This window comes from Melozone crissalis, unplaced genomic scaffold, assembly GCF_028551555.1.
Source record: "Melozone crissalis strain CALT ecotype California unplaced genomic scaffold, PUWL_Pcris_2 ptg000014l_1, whole genome shotgun sequence".
Lineage (NCBI taxonomy): Eukaryota > Metazoa > Chordata > Aves > Passeriformes > Passerellidae > Melozone > Melozone crissalis.
In genome coordinates this window covers 2,045,887-2,060,233 of record NW_026535792.1, presented here as the reverse complement: position 1 = coordinate 2,060,233, position 14,347 = coordinate 2,045,887, and the positions used below count along the sequence as shown (strand labels likewise).

At 42.7% G+C, this 14,347-nt stretch overlaps 1 protein-coding gene across 7 annotated transcripts in view; it reads right to left on the bottom strand.

The window, feature by feature from the left end:
* The window catches only part of MEGF11 (multiple EGF like domains 11), a 252,326-nt gene that overhangs the window by 174,948 nt on the left and 63,031 nt on the right, over positions 1 to 14,347 (bottom strand). For all 7 annotated transcript variants that reach the window (XM_054273115.1, XM_054273113.1, XM_054273116.1 and 4 more), the window contains exon 5: positions 12,861 to 12,961. In XM_054273115.1, coding sequence (XP_054129090.1) covers positions 12,861 to 12,961 — 101 coding nt within the window. The remainder of the gene's footprint in view (positions 1 to 12,860; positions 12,962 to 14,347) is intronic.

Here is a 14,347-nt window from a genome sequence, read left to right as displayed (position 1 = left end):
TCATTGCTTCAAGTAGAAATAATCATTGTATTCTGCCATGTTGAGAGGAAGGAGTTACACTGAGATCAATTCTGCTGATCAATCTTCTAATACAATATTATTCTGTGGGACAATTTCAGCATTTAACATTTTCTGGTAAATGATTTCCCATTGCCTCACACAGGGTTCAAAACAATCATTAGCACTAGTTCAAACTGTTAATGAGGTTAAGGGAGATCCTGAATCAGCAGAGCAGAATCTGTGACCCTGGAAAGCTTTTCCCCTCCTGTGCCCTCTGTCTGCTCCTTCCATTTTGGTAAATTGACCAACTCTTCCCAGCAATTTGTAGGAAATACATTTTCACTGGTTAATTTTCCACTGGAACGTGATTCATCCAACCAACAAACTTAATTTGTCTGCAAATTGTGCTCTGTGTGGCACCTTCAGAAAGAGCAGCACTATCTTTTTCTAAGCAATACAGAAATATTAACATTTACTCTTGGCATGGTCCTTCATTCTCTCTGTACACAGCCTAGGAGACCTTGGTCCAGCAAAACCAAATGCAGTCCAAAGAGGCTTTGCCTGCAGAAAGCTCCAGGTTTTTTGAGGACAGAAGTGCCAAAGCCAGTAAAAGCTTTCCCCAATAATTCCATTCTTAACTTCAGGGGATTTCTTTGTTGTTGCCTGAGGAAATTAAATTCTTGACAGGTTGGGAATAGAGGAGAAGCTTGTACATAAGATCCCTGGTCCTTCTGGCAGCTTTCCTACCAATCTCTGGAGCAGCAGCGAAACCTCCCAGAAGAAGAGAAAGCAAAACCTGGCCCATGAAACCACCTGTGAGGGCAGGTGGCACCAAACCAGACCCAGCACAGAGGCAGGAATGCTCGCTCTCCACTCCTGGGTAACTTTGCCTGCAGTCTGAGCTCTCCTGGGAGTTGTGATGGAATGGAAAATAGCTGTCAGGTGTGAAGCACAGAGCTGCAAATTCGCTGAAAGTGGTAAATCACAAACATTTCCATCACTGAAACACTGGAGGAAGTTGCAGTGCCCTGCAGGTGAGGAAGGTGAGAAGTAAATGACAGATGGACAGGTGAGAGGTGTGGCAGGACTGGGTGAAACAGCTGCTGGGGGATATTTCCAGCCTCGTGTGGAAACCCCACCAGTACAGCACCACTGCTTTGCTTCATGCCACAGCCACCCCTGCCTTCCTCCTGTGACTGCAGCAATCCAAGAGAGCAGGAATTTACAGGTTCCAGCACTGGCTGAGGAGCTGCTTGATTTAAACAGTGAGACAGGAAACACATGGGAAAATGTCAAAGAAAATGAGCCATTATCAGAAAAGCCCTCACACATTTATAATTGGAAACATTTATATCTGGAAATCACCTCAAAATCACAGCACTTGCATATTTTGCTATAGGTTACTCACTCAGGGCATTGAGTGAATTTCTTTGTGTACAAATTCCATCAGCCTGTGATATATTTATTTTTAAATCTGGTAGCCTTGCTACATGTCCGTAGTTCTCTGATTACTGACTTGCCCTGAATTGTGGGTCTCATGCCAAGAAAATTCTATTTTCTGACAGCAAATGACACAGCTCCACTGCTGATTGATTTCCATAGGTACAGAGTGTGTGCTGTGTGTGTGAGAGTGAGGACTGAGGCATCAAAAATGTTGTTCCTAAAAGATCAAAAGTAGATCGATGAAGACATCTGGACTGCATGACACTTCTGGCTGTCTTTGCTAGGCAATGCAACACTTAATAAAACCAAATTACACAGATGTTCCTAGAAAACTTTCAGTCCTGCAGCAAATTGAATAAACTATCGATGTTTCAAACAAAATCTTTCTTCATTCTTATTCCAAAATTTTTCAAGTGAAACTAACAACAATCCTTTCTTTGTTTCTCACCAAAACAGGATGAATATGGACAAATTTCTAAAGGCAAACCTGTCCTTGAGGCCAGGCACGGGCCCCAGAGGGCCAACACATTTCAGATTTCATTTCAAACCAAGGCCCACAATGCAAGTGAAGGTGACCCTGCTGAAATCAAGGACAGACTGTGCTCTGTTTGAAGATCATGTATAAGCCACACTAACGTTCCTGGGGATGGAATATTTAAATGCAGAATCCTTTCACTTTTCTCACATTTCAAAAGGAATCACAGCAGTGTGTTTCACAGCAGCTTTCTGAAAAGAACTGCAAAAAAGACAACACAGGAAACTTTTTTTGTAATGATGGGGGCTGATCCTCACCTCAAGCCACTCATTTAAACTTCCTGTCACCTACTCCAGATTGCAGAAGTTCGGGATTGTGGGATCTCAGTCTCTCAGAACTGGGGTGCAGGGTGAGCAAGACCCCCCCTGGGGGGCTCGGGAGTCCTGGAATGCTGCCAGAGATGTCTGGTGGCTGGACTTTGATCCCACATGGGAGATGACATCAGTATGAGGACGGGAGGATTTCACTGGGGTGAATGGTGAAGGGATAAGTTAATTGGAGTGTGAGATACAGGGTTTAAGATCCCTGTACAGGGGGGTCTAGAGAGGCAAGATGGAGGGATTGGGGCATGCCCTTCTCCTTCTTCTTCTTCCTCTGGGCCTCCATCTTCTGTGGTGATGTTGGCACTCCAGGATTGGACCTTACTAGGGGAACACTGGTTAATAAGGGTAGAGGGTATTGGAGAAAAATGATAAATATTGTATACGTAACTCCGGGTATAAAGATAGGTGACCGACCCAGGGGCTTTCAGTGTGTGCCCATGGCTGACTGCTGAGCAGAACTCTGTCAGGCCAAGAGAAAATCTTTTAGATAAGCAATTAATAAACACCAAGACCAAGAACAAATCTGAAGCTTCCTCTCGTCCTTTCGAACCCGGGGGCCCAAGGCCATCTTTGGGCTTTTCCCCAGACCATCTGAACAGCCCAGAAATCCCACACGGGATCAAGCCAAATTTCTGGATGTTGAATGCCCAGAGAAACTTTCTATTAATGACACACAGTAAAATGCACTTTCCAGTTCCTGGGATTCACACTGTGGCCTGGAGATAGAAGATGGGAGCTGGAAACAAAAGTTTTTCCTACATTATTAGAAACTATTGAAGAGGGCTACTGTTTATATTAAGGTAAATATGGCACAGCATTAGCAGTATTTGATGAAAAGATAATTTGAGATGCTTTTAGTAGTGCTTTTAAAAGGAATTCTATTTAAGCTGGACATTTGTCAAAACATGACACCTGTGACTGCAGGTGTGGTGACATCAGATCCGAGATCTGCACCAGAGCTGCTTCTGCAGAGCTCCTGTGCACTGAACTGCTGTATCTGGAAAGGTTCTATTTCTTCACCAGTCTCCTTATAATGTGTTTCATACACATTATTTTATTTTTAATCAGAAAAAAGATTTCTTTACTCGACTCAATTTACATCATAAGCAAGGCCATCTTCTAGTTTTGCACATGGATTTCTGGACATCACAGTAATAAAAGTAAATCATAGCACTCAGAATGGAAAAATCTTGATAAAAAGAAAGAAATGTTTGAGGTTAGATAGATTGATTAAATAGTTCCTCTTGACTTACAGCATTAGAGAAAGTGAGGCTTCCAAAAGTGAATACCTATGTTAGAAATACTGAGCTTAAGATAAACTATTCCAAAACATTTTTTGATCAAATCTGCAATGGACTGAAGTTGCATGAAAAAATCTCCCCTGGGAGCTTTAATACTCCTCTATGAAAATGGAAAGTAAGTGCAGCACCACACAATGTGAAGGGGAATGCTGTAATCCTGACACAGAGAGGAAAAGGGAATGTCTGTAGACTCAGTTCCAAGCACATCGGGTTCTAAGGGATGGCTTCATGGCTGCTTAGAAGAGCTCTGTCCCTGATTAGCTTGGTGACATCTGACTAATCCCCTCCCCTGTACTAAGAGTGTTAACAGATGCTTTTACAGCCAACATCATCTTCTTTCCCTTAGAACAATTAGGGAACCAGAAATGAAAGCTGATTTGCCAACTGACTCTATTGCAAACATCAAATTTCCATAGTGTGCCCTCTGGGCACCTTTAGTTCACTCCCATTACCCGTTGTGCCCTCCCACACTCTTTTGTTTCCCTTGTCCCTTGAAGAATTTCCCTTCACTATCAGCAACTTCAAGTGCCAGAGGGCAGGGCTGGATGGGATATTGGGAAGGAATTCCTCCCTGTGAGGGTGTAAGGCTCTGGCACAGGAGCCCAGAGCAGCTGGGGCTGCCCCTGGATCCCTGGCAGTGCCCAAGGCCAGGCTGGACAGGGCTTGGAGCAGCCTGGGACAGTGGAAGGTGTCCCTTCCCATGGCAGGGCTGGAATGGAATGGGATTTAAGGTCCCTTCCAACCCAAAGCATTCCAGGACTCCATGAAATCACGCTGCAGATCATTTATTACTGTGGCATGTTAACTCCACTCAGAAATGGTGCACAGCCACAATTCTCACCCTGTTTGATATCCAGGTATAAAAGGTGATGGAAATTGGAACACTCACCCTGTTTGATATCCAGGCCCCTGCTGCAAAGTTGTTGGTTCAATAGGAAGAAATTACTTCTTTTCCAAAGTCTCAGAGTGATTTTCTGCACAATTTGGCATCTTAATATTTTTACATTTTGGTGTAAATGATTTATGCTTCAGAGTTGTAGATATTTTATATTTTAACATAAGTGATTGCTTTCTACAAAATTTTGAGAGTTCTTCTATAACAGAGCACTGTCAGTTTGCATTAAGCTCCAGAGTAACTGACTTTTTTTTTATAGTCTCCATCAGAAATGGACGTAGTTGCAGAAAATCCATGGGATAATATATCTTTATCCTACTATGAAAGGTGGAATATGTGCCACAAAACCCAAAGTTAATTGGGAACAAAAGGAATGACAACTTCCTAAAATTCCCATCCAGCAAAACCATTCCCAGGAATTCCCTGGCATTTGAGAAACCAACATCAACGATCACAAGTAGACTAATAGAATCATAGAATCACAGAAGCTAAGAGCTGGAAAGGACCACAAGGATCATTGAATTCCAGCTCCTGGCCCTGCACAGGATCACACCATGTGCCTGGAATGGTATTTCTTATGTCAGGCTCACGTGGTATTCCCTGTGCGAATGCCATTGGTATTGTTCAGAGGCACTGCTAAAAGGATGGAATAATTACAGACAGGCGTTCCAAAAGTTCTCATAAAAGAAATGCACATTATGCACAGGAAGATGCTGAAAGCACTGTATACTCTGGGCCAAATTCCATCTGCCAAATGCTTCCACCACTCATTCCTGTGCTGCAGGAGATGGGGAGTAGTGAGCTGTGAGTAAGTGCACCCAGGTAGCCAAATGCCTCCTCCTGCTTGGCCAGGTTGCTGTATTTATGGCATCCATGGCTGTTGCTATAAAAGGCTGTGGGAGCAGAGGGAGGCAGGAGCAGGGCCCACAACGCCTCAGCCAGCCCAGACCACTGCCAGCACCAGCTCGTCCTTCCCAATCTCTGAACAGAGACAAAACCACTTGAAAAGAGTGCCTCCCTCCAGCTTCCAAAGTGCTCCCCTGCCACTACTGAAACCAAGAGGTGGAAAGACAAAGAAAAACCATAAGGAGATTTCCTAAGGATCTTATTGATGAGTGTTTTATTATCTGCAGCATGGCTGGCTGGGATGGGGTTAACGCCTCTCAGCTTGGATCGTGCTGTGGTTTAGGTTGGTGACCAAGCCAATGCTGACCATGCTGACATTTCAGCAACTGCTGAACTGTGCTGGCACAGCACCAAGGCTTGCTCTGCCCCTCAGGATCATTCACATTTGTTTTATCTCAATCCACAGGTTTTCTTTCTTTGGTTCTTCTTTCCTCTTCTCCCAGCCCATCTGCGAAGGAAGGGAATGGGAGTGGCTGCATGGATCAGTGAGGGGGGAGGCACTGGGTTAACCCACACCCCTGCTGTGTTATCACATGTTATCATGTGTTATCATGTGTCATCATATGTTATCACATGTTACTGTGTGCTATCATATGTTATTCACATGTTCTCATATGCTACCATGTGTTATCATTCTGTTGTAGCACTTCAGCAATCCCTGCAGTGCCAGTGAGCAGTTTTATTTCTATTTTCAGTCTATAAGATGCCTAGAAAGGAGGAAGGGGCCACTGGCACTGACACCTGGCAGGTGGTTGCAGTTGCTCCTTTTTTAGGCAAGAAGGAATCTGGCTGGTAATGCCCCACAGGTGACTGGTGGCTTCCCAGACATCCAAAGTTTGTGTGGGAGCTGCTCAGGGAAGGTCACAGCCAGAGGAATACAGAAAGGAAGCAGAAAGAGATGCTGTCTCAGATTTTGTATGTACATCAGAGCTCTTCCTAAAGGCCATCTCGGTTTAGATAACTTCTTTTCCTCTCTCTACCCTTCCTTCCTTTTCTCCTGGGCTTTCTCTTCTCCAGAGTACAAGAGAAATCTGTTAATGGGAGAAGGATGTAAAGGAGTGATCAAGAAAACAACTTGTGGGCTGGAACAAGCTGACCTTCAAGATCCTTTCCAAACCATTCTATGATTCCAATTTCAATTTTAAACCTGTTCCATTTCACACATTTGTCTTCTTTCTGACCCTATTGATTTCCATGAGTTAACCTGGCTCAGCACATGCCTGGACTACTCATGAACTGCAAACTGCTTTGGAGGGGAAAATCTTCCAGAATTCTGTGTCTTCCTAATTCCATAACGGCAAATGCTCTGTGTGCCCACACCCTCATTCATCCCAGGGATGCACAGGACCCTGTTTGTGTTCAGTGCAAGCATCCCCAGCTTGATGAGAGGGTTGGGTCACAGAGGCATTGTGGAAGAGCCCTGGTGCCTCCAGGCCATGCAGGATCAGTGCAGACAGCCATCACCCACTGTGAGGTGCATCCCAGCAGGAGCAGGATTTGAAAGGGCATCCAGACACATCCTGGAGGAATTGTGCTGATTTAGAGCAGCTGGGGGCCAGCCTGACTTTGCTTAAAGAGGGCAAATTAATGGACTAAACTTTGCATGGCTCTTTCTTTGAACTCAACAATGAATCACACCTATGGTTTTTGTGCTTTTTTCTGATCCTGCTGAAGCTCCCAGCCATCCAGGCCATTAGCATGAGCACCATGAGGAGCTCTGCATCCAGTGCTTCCTTCTGTGTCTGCAGTCCCAGTGTGCTTTTATACTGATCCAACAGAGACTGCCTAAAGCAGCCAGAAAAGCTTTTTCTGCTACACTAGCAACAGTCTAAATCTTTTTCCAACCATAATGCCTGCATAATTTTTTCTCTGATATTTATTAAGCCCCTTGAGACATTATGCAGCTTCAGCATTCCCCCCTTTTTAACTTTATGCTATTTTCATTCCTTTATATGAGCATTTTGTTTCTCCTCCTTCTCCTGCACTGCTTCCAGAAGTCCTTCCCTTATTTCACTACTGCTCCCCACCAGCATCTTTGCAAATCCTTCAGCATCAGAAGCTGGGAGCAAACACAAAATGATGGATGGGAGATGAGAACTGACCTTTCCACCTTCCCACCCAGGGTGTCTCTCCAGTGTCTTCAGGCTCAAGAGCCACCCACTGGCCTCACTTGTGTCACCAGCTGAACTGACCTGCTCCTAGGGCTGCTGTCCCTCTGCCCTCCCACTCCTGTGTCCCAAGAGGTTCTCAATGAACAAGCAAAGGCACATTTCCTCTCAGATGTCCCCTTTAGATGGGAACAAAGGATTCAAATATTTTCCCTATGTTCTTCACTGGCAGAAGATGTATGCAGTCATCTCCAATGCATATAAAAGGAAAAATTTCAAAGTGTCTCCCACTGTCATTTCAATTCTATAATTAATAACTATATGCAGAAAGGCCTTCCACACCATTTTCTCGCTGTCACACATCCCAAATCAGACAGAGAAAAAGAATGTCCCCTGATAGGGAGTATCTATGTCCTGCTATAGCATTTCCCCTAATTTAGGTTGCATTATTGATGTACAGGACTCTGTACTTGAATAATGTAACAGTAAGGCTCTCACAGAAAGCACCAGCACTGGCTTTAATGTGTGTCTATAAAGATAAGAAAAATGTATTTTAAAAGTCCAGCAGCTTTCAAACAATATATTTTCAAGTTACAGGAATACTCACCACAAGGAATTTAAAATTGAGGTGAGAAGGGGGGGCATAATTTCTTCTAAAATGCTAATAAGCTACTGCCTTATAAAGTGAAAAAAAATCAACAAATCTGACATATGAACAAACATTATGAATATTCAGGAAGGTTAAACCACGGATACAACGTTTTCTAGGAGTGGACAACTTTTGCACTGATCACACAAGCCATTCTTTTTCTTCTCATCATGAGCACACTGCGCTGTGGTGTCGGTGTGCTGCTGGAACATATGTGTGGAATTGTAGGGATTGTAATTCATCCAGATGGCAGGAAGCTCTGGAATTGTTACTCCTATGCTACAGATGTTTAACAATCCAACCATATGGCTCCAATAAGGCAGCCTTGTCAAAGAGTACAAAAACTGCACCAGACACAGAGCCCTGTAAATGGGAATGCAGTCCTGAGGTAGGAATGTTCCTGTGGCTGCACTATAAATGCACACATCCCATTAGGAAGCTGGCATGGCTATTGCAATTACAGAATTTATGAAACATTATTTAAACTCCTGAAAACAATCAGGCCTCATATTTGCATAATTTCCCCAAGTCAGCTATTAAAAGAACATTCCTCATTTGTTTTTGAAATTCATTAAAGGCATCAAACAAAGGTGAGTTGAAAAGCTGGGTAAATAAATACATGTTAATACAACAATGTCCCCAGCCTCTGGCCTGAGGGGAATGCCACTGTGGGTAAAAACTGAGATTCAACCAGTGAGACCAACAGTTTCTTTAGAAAAGGATTTGTCAAAGTCAGGGAGCCCTGCTGATGCTTGTGACAATTGTAATGTGGAAAGCTGAATGTTGAGAAACAATCTGAGATCAATAATATCTTGGCCAAGAAAGGAAAGCACCATGAAATGGTCCATCTATAACTCTACTGAATTTTGGCAGGTTTGAAAGACAGAAAAATGGCAGCAAATCAGATTGTTAAATCACTAATCCTGTCATTATTACATCCTGTCACATTGCATAGATTTAGACATTAGAAAAAGAGTGTAAGGTAGGAGAGTGAAGAAAACACTTAAAAGCTCAACTCCATCTGTGAAGAAAAGGTGAATTCCCAAATTTTGTTTCATGGTTGGTGCTTTTCTGCCCAGAAGTCAGCTGGCAGTAGCTGCTGCTCAGAGTCCCATCTGCCTTCCCTCTGATGTCAGGTCTCTGACCCTTTGTTCCCCACAAGAAGTGTCTCCTCTGTACAAATCTGTTGTGCAAGAATAAGATTAAAATGGACAGACTGAACAAAGCATTGGTCTCCCAGACAAAAATGCATCCATTTAGCACACAGGGCATCTTTCCACCTGACATATTCTTAAAGGGAACTATTCAATTACCATCTCCTCACAGGCTAAAGAGCACAAAAGAGCCATGTAATATTCTTTTTCTCTTTTTTTTTTTTGAGCAGCAAAGTATTCAGAGCTGCTTTATCTACCACAGATACTAATCTAGGCAATATAATTTTAAAACATCCTTACAAAAACCTTGAAGGGCAGTTGAACCCTGTGGTTGTTTAAAAAAAGATTTTCTGCAGTTTATGCATTTGCTCTGCCAAAAGCTTACCTTAGCATACAAAGTACAGTAAATCATAGCTGCTCTGATTTACTGCCCAGACTGTGCTGTTTGTTTTCAGGGACAGCTCAGGGAAAAGCTCTGTCAAGTGTAAGAACATTTAGAGAAGGGGAATCGTTTTGCAAAGCTCCCACAATGGTAACAACATTTCTAAGATATCAGTGGAGGGGAAAAAAATGCAGATGTGCATTTGCAGCATTTTTCAGGGGGGATTTTTTGAATACCACTGCAATCCCAAAATATTTCAGGCCCTTTGGAGGCACAAAGACAATTTCATACCCTAAAACTGTTTAGCCTAAGTGTTAATGGGCTGACCAGTTGTATAATTTACCAGGCAATCAGTTAAATTATTGGACTTCGTGCCTGAATTCCACATTTAATTGGGCAGCAGCACATACAGATGCCAAAAAGGCAAAGGAGACACCAGAGAAGTGGCAGAGCAAGAAGCTCTGGACCAACGTGATTATTTAGAACCGAGGGTAGATTTTATTAGACTTAATCTATTTAGCAAGCCCCAACAGGAGGACAAAGATAAAGCCATATATCTGACATCCTTTTGAAAGTTAGTAAATGAAAAGGGAGAAGATCAAAACAGTAGCTGAAAGCCTTCACTTCTGTTTTAAAATCCAAGAAACAGTCATTAATAGAGATTTAAACTCAGCCCTCTCTAGTCTAAACATGTCACTGTTAATTACAAAGCCATTTAACTTTTGCAAGAAATAAAGACTGCTATTAATGAAAGAAGAACCAATTAGCCTTTAATCTACACACTGTTTTTTAATCAAACTTTCTTTTGATCATCAGACTCACTGCAGGATGTATCCCTCCTCCCCATGTTGTAGTGGCTTCCATGATTGCTAATGGAATGGATTTTAAAGGGCTGGCTGAGCAGGGGGAGCCCTCTCTGCAGGGCTGGAGTTTCCCTCCCTTCCTGCCAGGGACAGCTCAGGAAAAGCTCAGAATTTGGTGTCCTGACCACTCTTGGAGCAGCTGCCTTTAGAGGAGCAGCACTGAATGTGTCTGGAGGAACGTGGGACAGGAGCACTGGACAACCTCGTTAGGAAACAACAAAAAATACCAGTGTAAAGAGAAGTAAGAAATGGGATGGAAAAAGGCAAAAGCAGAGAATGCCTCCAGGAATGAAAATGGAATTTACTGCTGACTGCAAAGGATGATGAATGAGAGAATTTGCTTGTTGGCACAGGAACATATTGTGGAAAAACAAAACAAAAGAAATGGGATCGGGGCTTGATGTGTTACAAACCAAAGGGGTGACACGTAAAGGATCCCATTAGCAAAATATTGGGCCTCCAAACTGTTGCTTGAGGGCTCAGAGAATTTCAAGGGGGTTTTCTGTTTGGTTTTGGGTGTTTTTTGCTGTGTGGTTACTTGTAGTAGCAAAATAATGGATTCCATGATGGTCTGGAATCCATCATGATGGAGAAGTTCTTCCCTGACATCATTTCCCCCTTGGCTGCTGGTGCTGCTGTGATCTCCGGGAAGGACAGAGAGCAGATGTCCCTGAGCACACACCAGGCTGATAATGAAATACAAGAGCCTGACTCCTGCACATGTAAACAGCAGAGAGAGTGTAACTATTATCTGCTCTGTGTCAAACACGGGGCTCTTGGTCTGACCAGATACCTGCTGCCTGCTCTGCATTAGCAACATTTCAGTGGATGCTGTTCTTTCTCCACCACAGAAAGATAAAATTTGCCTGGCAGCAGCAAAACACTAAGTAGTAACACTAACAAAAAAACCACCTCAAATGTTAATATCTTCAAAGAATCAGAAAGTCTGGAGAGATTTATTGTTGCGACAGTACAGTAATTAAAAAAAAAATTAAAAATAAAAAATCAATAGATTGTAGGGTGAAAAGTGATAATAACTATGCTCTGTGACAGACAGGATTCTGAGTCACGAAATTCAAGACTGTAATAAAAGTATGTGGAACAACTGCTGACATGGTATTGACACCTGGGATGTCAATAGGTAGGTGCACACTTACCACAGGAAGGATTCCAGCAAAGACAATAGGTTGCAATAAATGTTTTTCAGGACTTGACTAACAGCATTTTGCACTTCAAAAGATCAACTTATTACACTTTCTGTAAAATAATTCTAATGCCTTATCTCAAAGGGCTGGTGATTTTTCACAGCCCAAACCCCTTGAATGTAACTATTTGGAATAAAGGTCACTGAAAATGAGATCAGGGTCCATTCATGGTTTTCAGCTGCTCATGCATTACAATATGAGTTACAGGAACTCAGATAAAAACATCAACAGAGCTAAAAAGAAATAGCTATAAAGCACAGTGCCAAAATATTTGAAATTAGCTAGATATTGTATCATTTTCACATTTTTTCCATGGCACTATAAGCCTGTTAATAAAATTTGGATTCTGATGCTGATCAGAATCTCTTTGTGTTTTTCTGGTGTCATAATCTCACGACAGAAGACTTAGACAAGAGGTCCCATCTCCACTCTCCTTCTGAGCACATGCAGAACACTCAGAAAGCTGCAATACTGAAAACATGTGACACTAATGTACAGGGTATTTTTAATTAACAAAGCTCTTAGGCGAGCTGAAAGATCCATTTTGATTTTTGTCCCCCCTCATATTGACCTAAAACACTCCAGAGCTCTGTATTTATTTATACAGTAGAGTTGGGAGAAAGTTCTTCTGACATTTGAGAAGCTTTAAAAAGTTAAACTGTTGACGGGAACCATTGTGAAAAAAAAAAAAGAGATTTTAACTCATTTAACTCTTGAAGTAAGAGCTTTCAAAGGTAAGAGGCAAACCTTTACACTGCTGCTTAAATTATGTGATAGTTTATTCCTGAGTGCTCTCAGTTCCCCTAATTCCTTAACACTGGTGAATACTTGCATTAATTACTCCCCAAAGTAAGCTCTGATTCAAGAAGGCACTAAGGGACTTCATTAACTCCCTCCCCAATGACTTCAGCCAAATTTTCCCTCTGTTCTTGAGATGCACAAATCCAAACCACCCCGAAATATCCCATCCCCGCAATTCTGCCTGCGACCAGCGCCAGCTGAAAGCCCTGAAAATCAACCCTAATGCAACAAATGCTGAATTTCTCCCCAGCTGCTGCAAAGCCCCAGAGAAGGTGCCAGGGCCCTGTGTACGTACGGATGCAGTAGTCCCCACTCTCGTAGTAGCCGGGGCAGCACTGCGAGCGCCGGCGGTACATGGTGCGCAGCCCCCTGCGATAGGCGGTCTTGTAGCTGATCCTGCAGCACGAGACACAAACCATGGGACACTATTGAAAATCAATGCCTCCTGCTGCAATGATATTTGTGTTAAATTATAGTAAGGCTAGCATTCGATAATTATTTTTAAATGCATGAAAGCTTTTTGATAATAAACGCCACAATAAGGGAGGAATCGATACTTGTTCTGAAGCTTGAAATATGACTCGTGTTATGAGCTCCATGCTTGTGACAGCCACCGGAGCTCTTCCTGGGGCAGCTGCTGTCTTAAAACATTTTCCCAGTCCTGCTGCAAGGGCAAGGAGTTTCTTCAAGAATAAATGATTTATTTTTGCACATCAGCAAGGTCAGATCTCATCAGTGGAAGGAACAGTGTCTTCTGCAGAGACCACTGTGTCAGCTGCTACACAAAACCTTACCACAGTGGCAAGTGCTCTCAATACACAGCTTGAGAAGTTAACCCCAGGTGAATTGTTCCTTCTTTCTAACCCTCCCAAGGCACCCCTACCTTGCAAAGTGTCATTATAGTCCCAGTTCAGTATTTAAAGCCTGTTTTCCCCACCACAATACTGTAGTCCACAGAAATTAAAAAGTGTTTAGCATTCTGAAGCATTCCTATATTTATTCATAGCATTAGCAAGGATACCACCATAGAAAGGTAATATTTAACTGCATATTTAACAGCAAACACTTCAAAACAGCTTTGCTAGTTTATGGAAATTACCTCAATTGAACAGAATCTATTGTCCCTCATGTTGGATAAACTGATCGAATTTACTCTGCTGCATTCCAATCTATACAATATTCCAGAAAGCTCTGCAGCTCTGCTCACTTCCAAACACTGGAACACAGCAGCCAAAAAGCCAAGTGCCACAGTCCCACTGGGATGGTGCTGAACAGCCAACTTGCAACTGAATTCATGAGACTTGAGATAAAAAAAGGCTTCTAAAACCCTTGAAAGATTGTGAATATTAGTGGATATTTATTAGGATACTTTGGAATCAGAATGAATAGAGCAGAAACATCCTGCAGCCTGGGAAAAATTAACTCTTTGGTACAAGTTTTCATTCAGTCCTAGAAACAGACTCATCCTCATTTTACCTGATTTTCAGTGCAGAATTGGGTGCACTAATTATAACACAGATCCATTTCTAATTGTCACTCAAATGCCTCATTATTTACAATTTAGGAGGTGTGTGGACTTCCTTTTACAAACCTGGACATGCACCAGTCACTTGGAAAAGAGAGTTGGTCACATCTGGTCAGGGAACAGACACTTCCAATCCCATGGCAGGGCCAGTGGAATGATACATTCTCCTGGATGGCCCCATGAGGGACTGACTGTCACTCATCTCATTCAAACTTCGGGCAAAAATCTCTGTATTTCTACTCAATGCCCTGGAATTC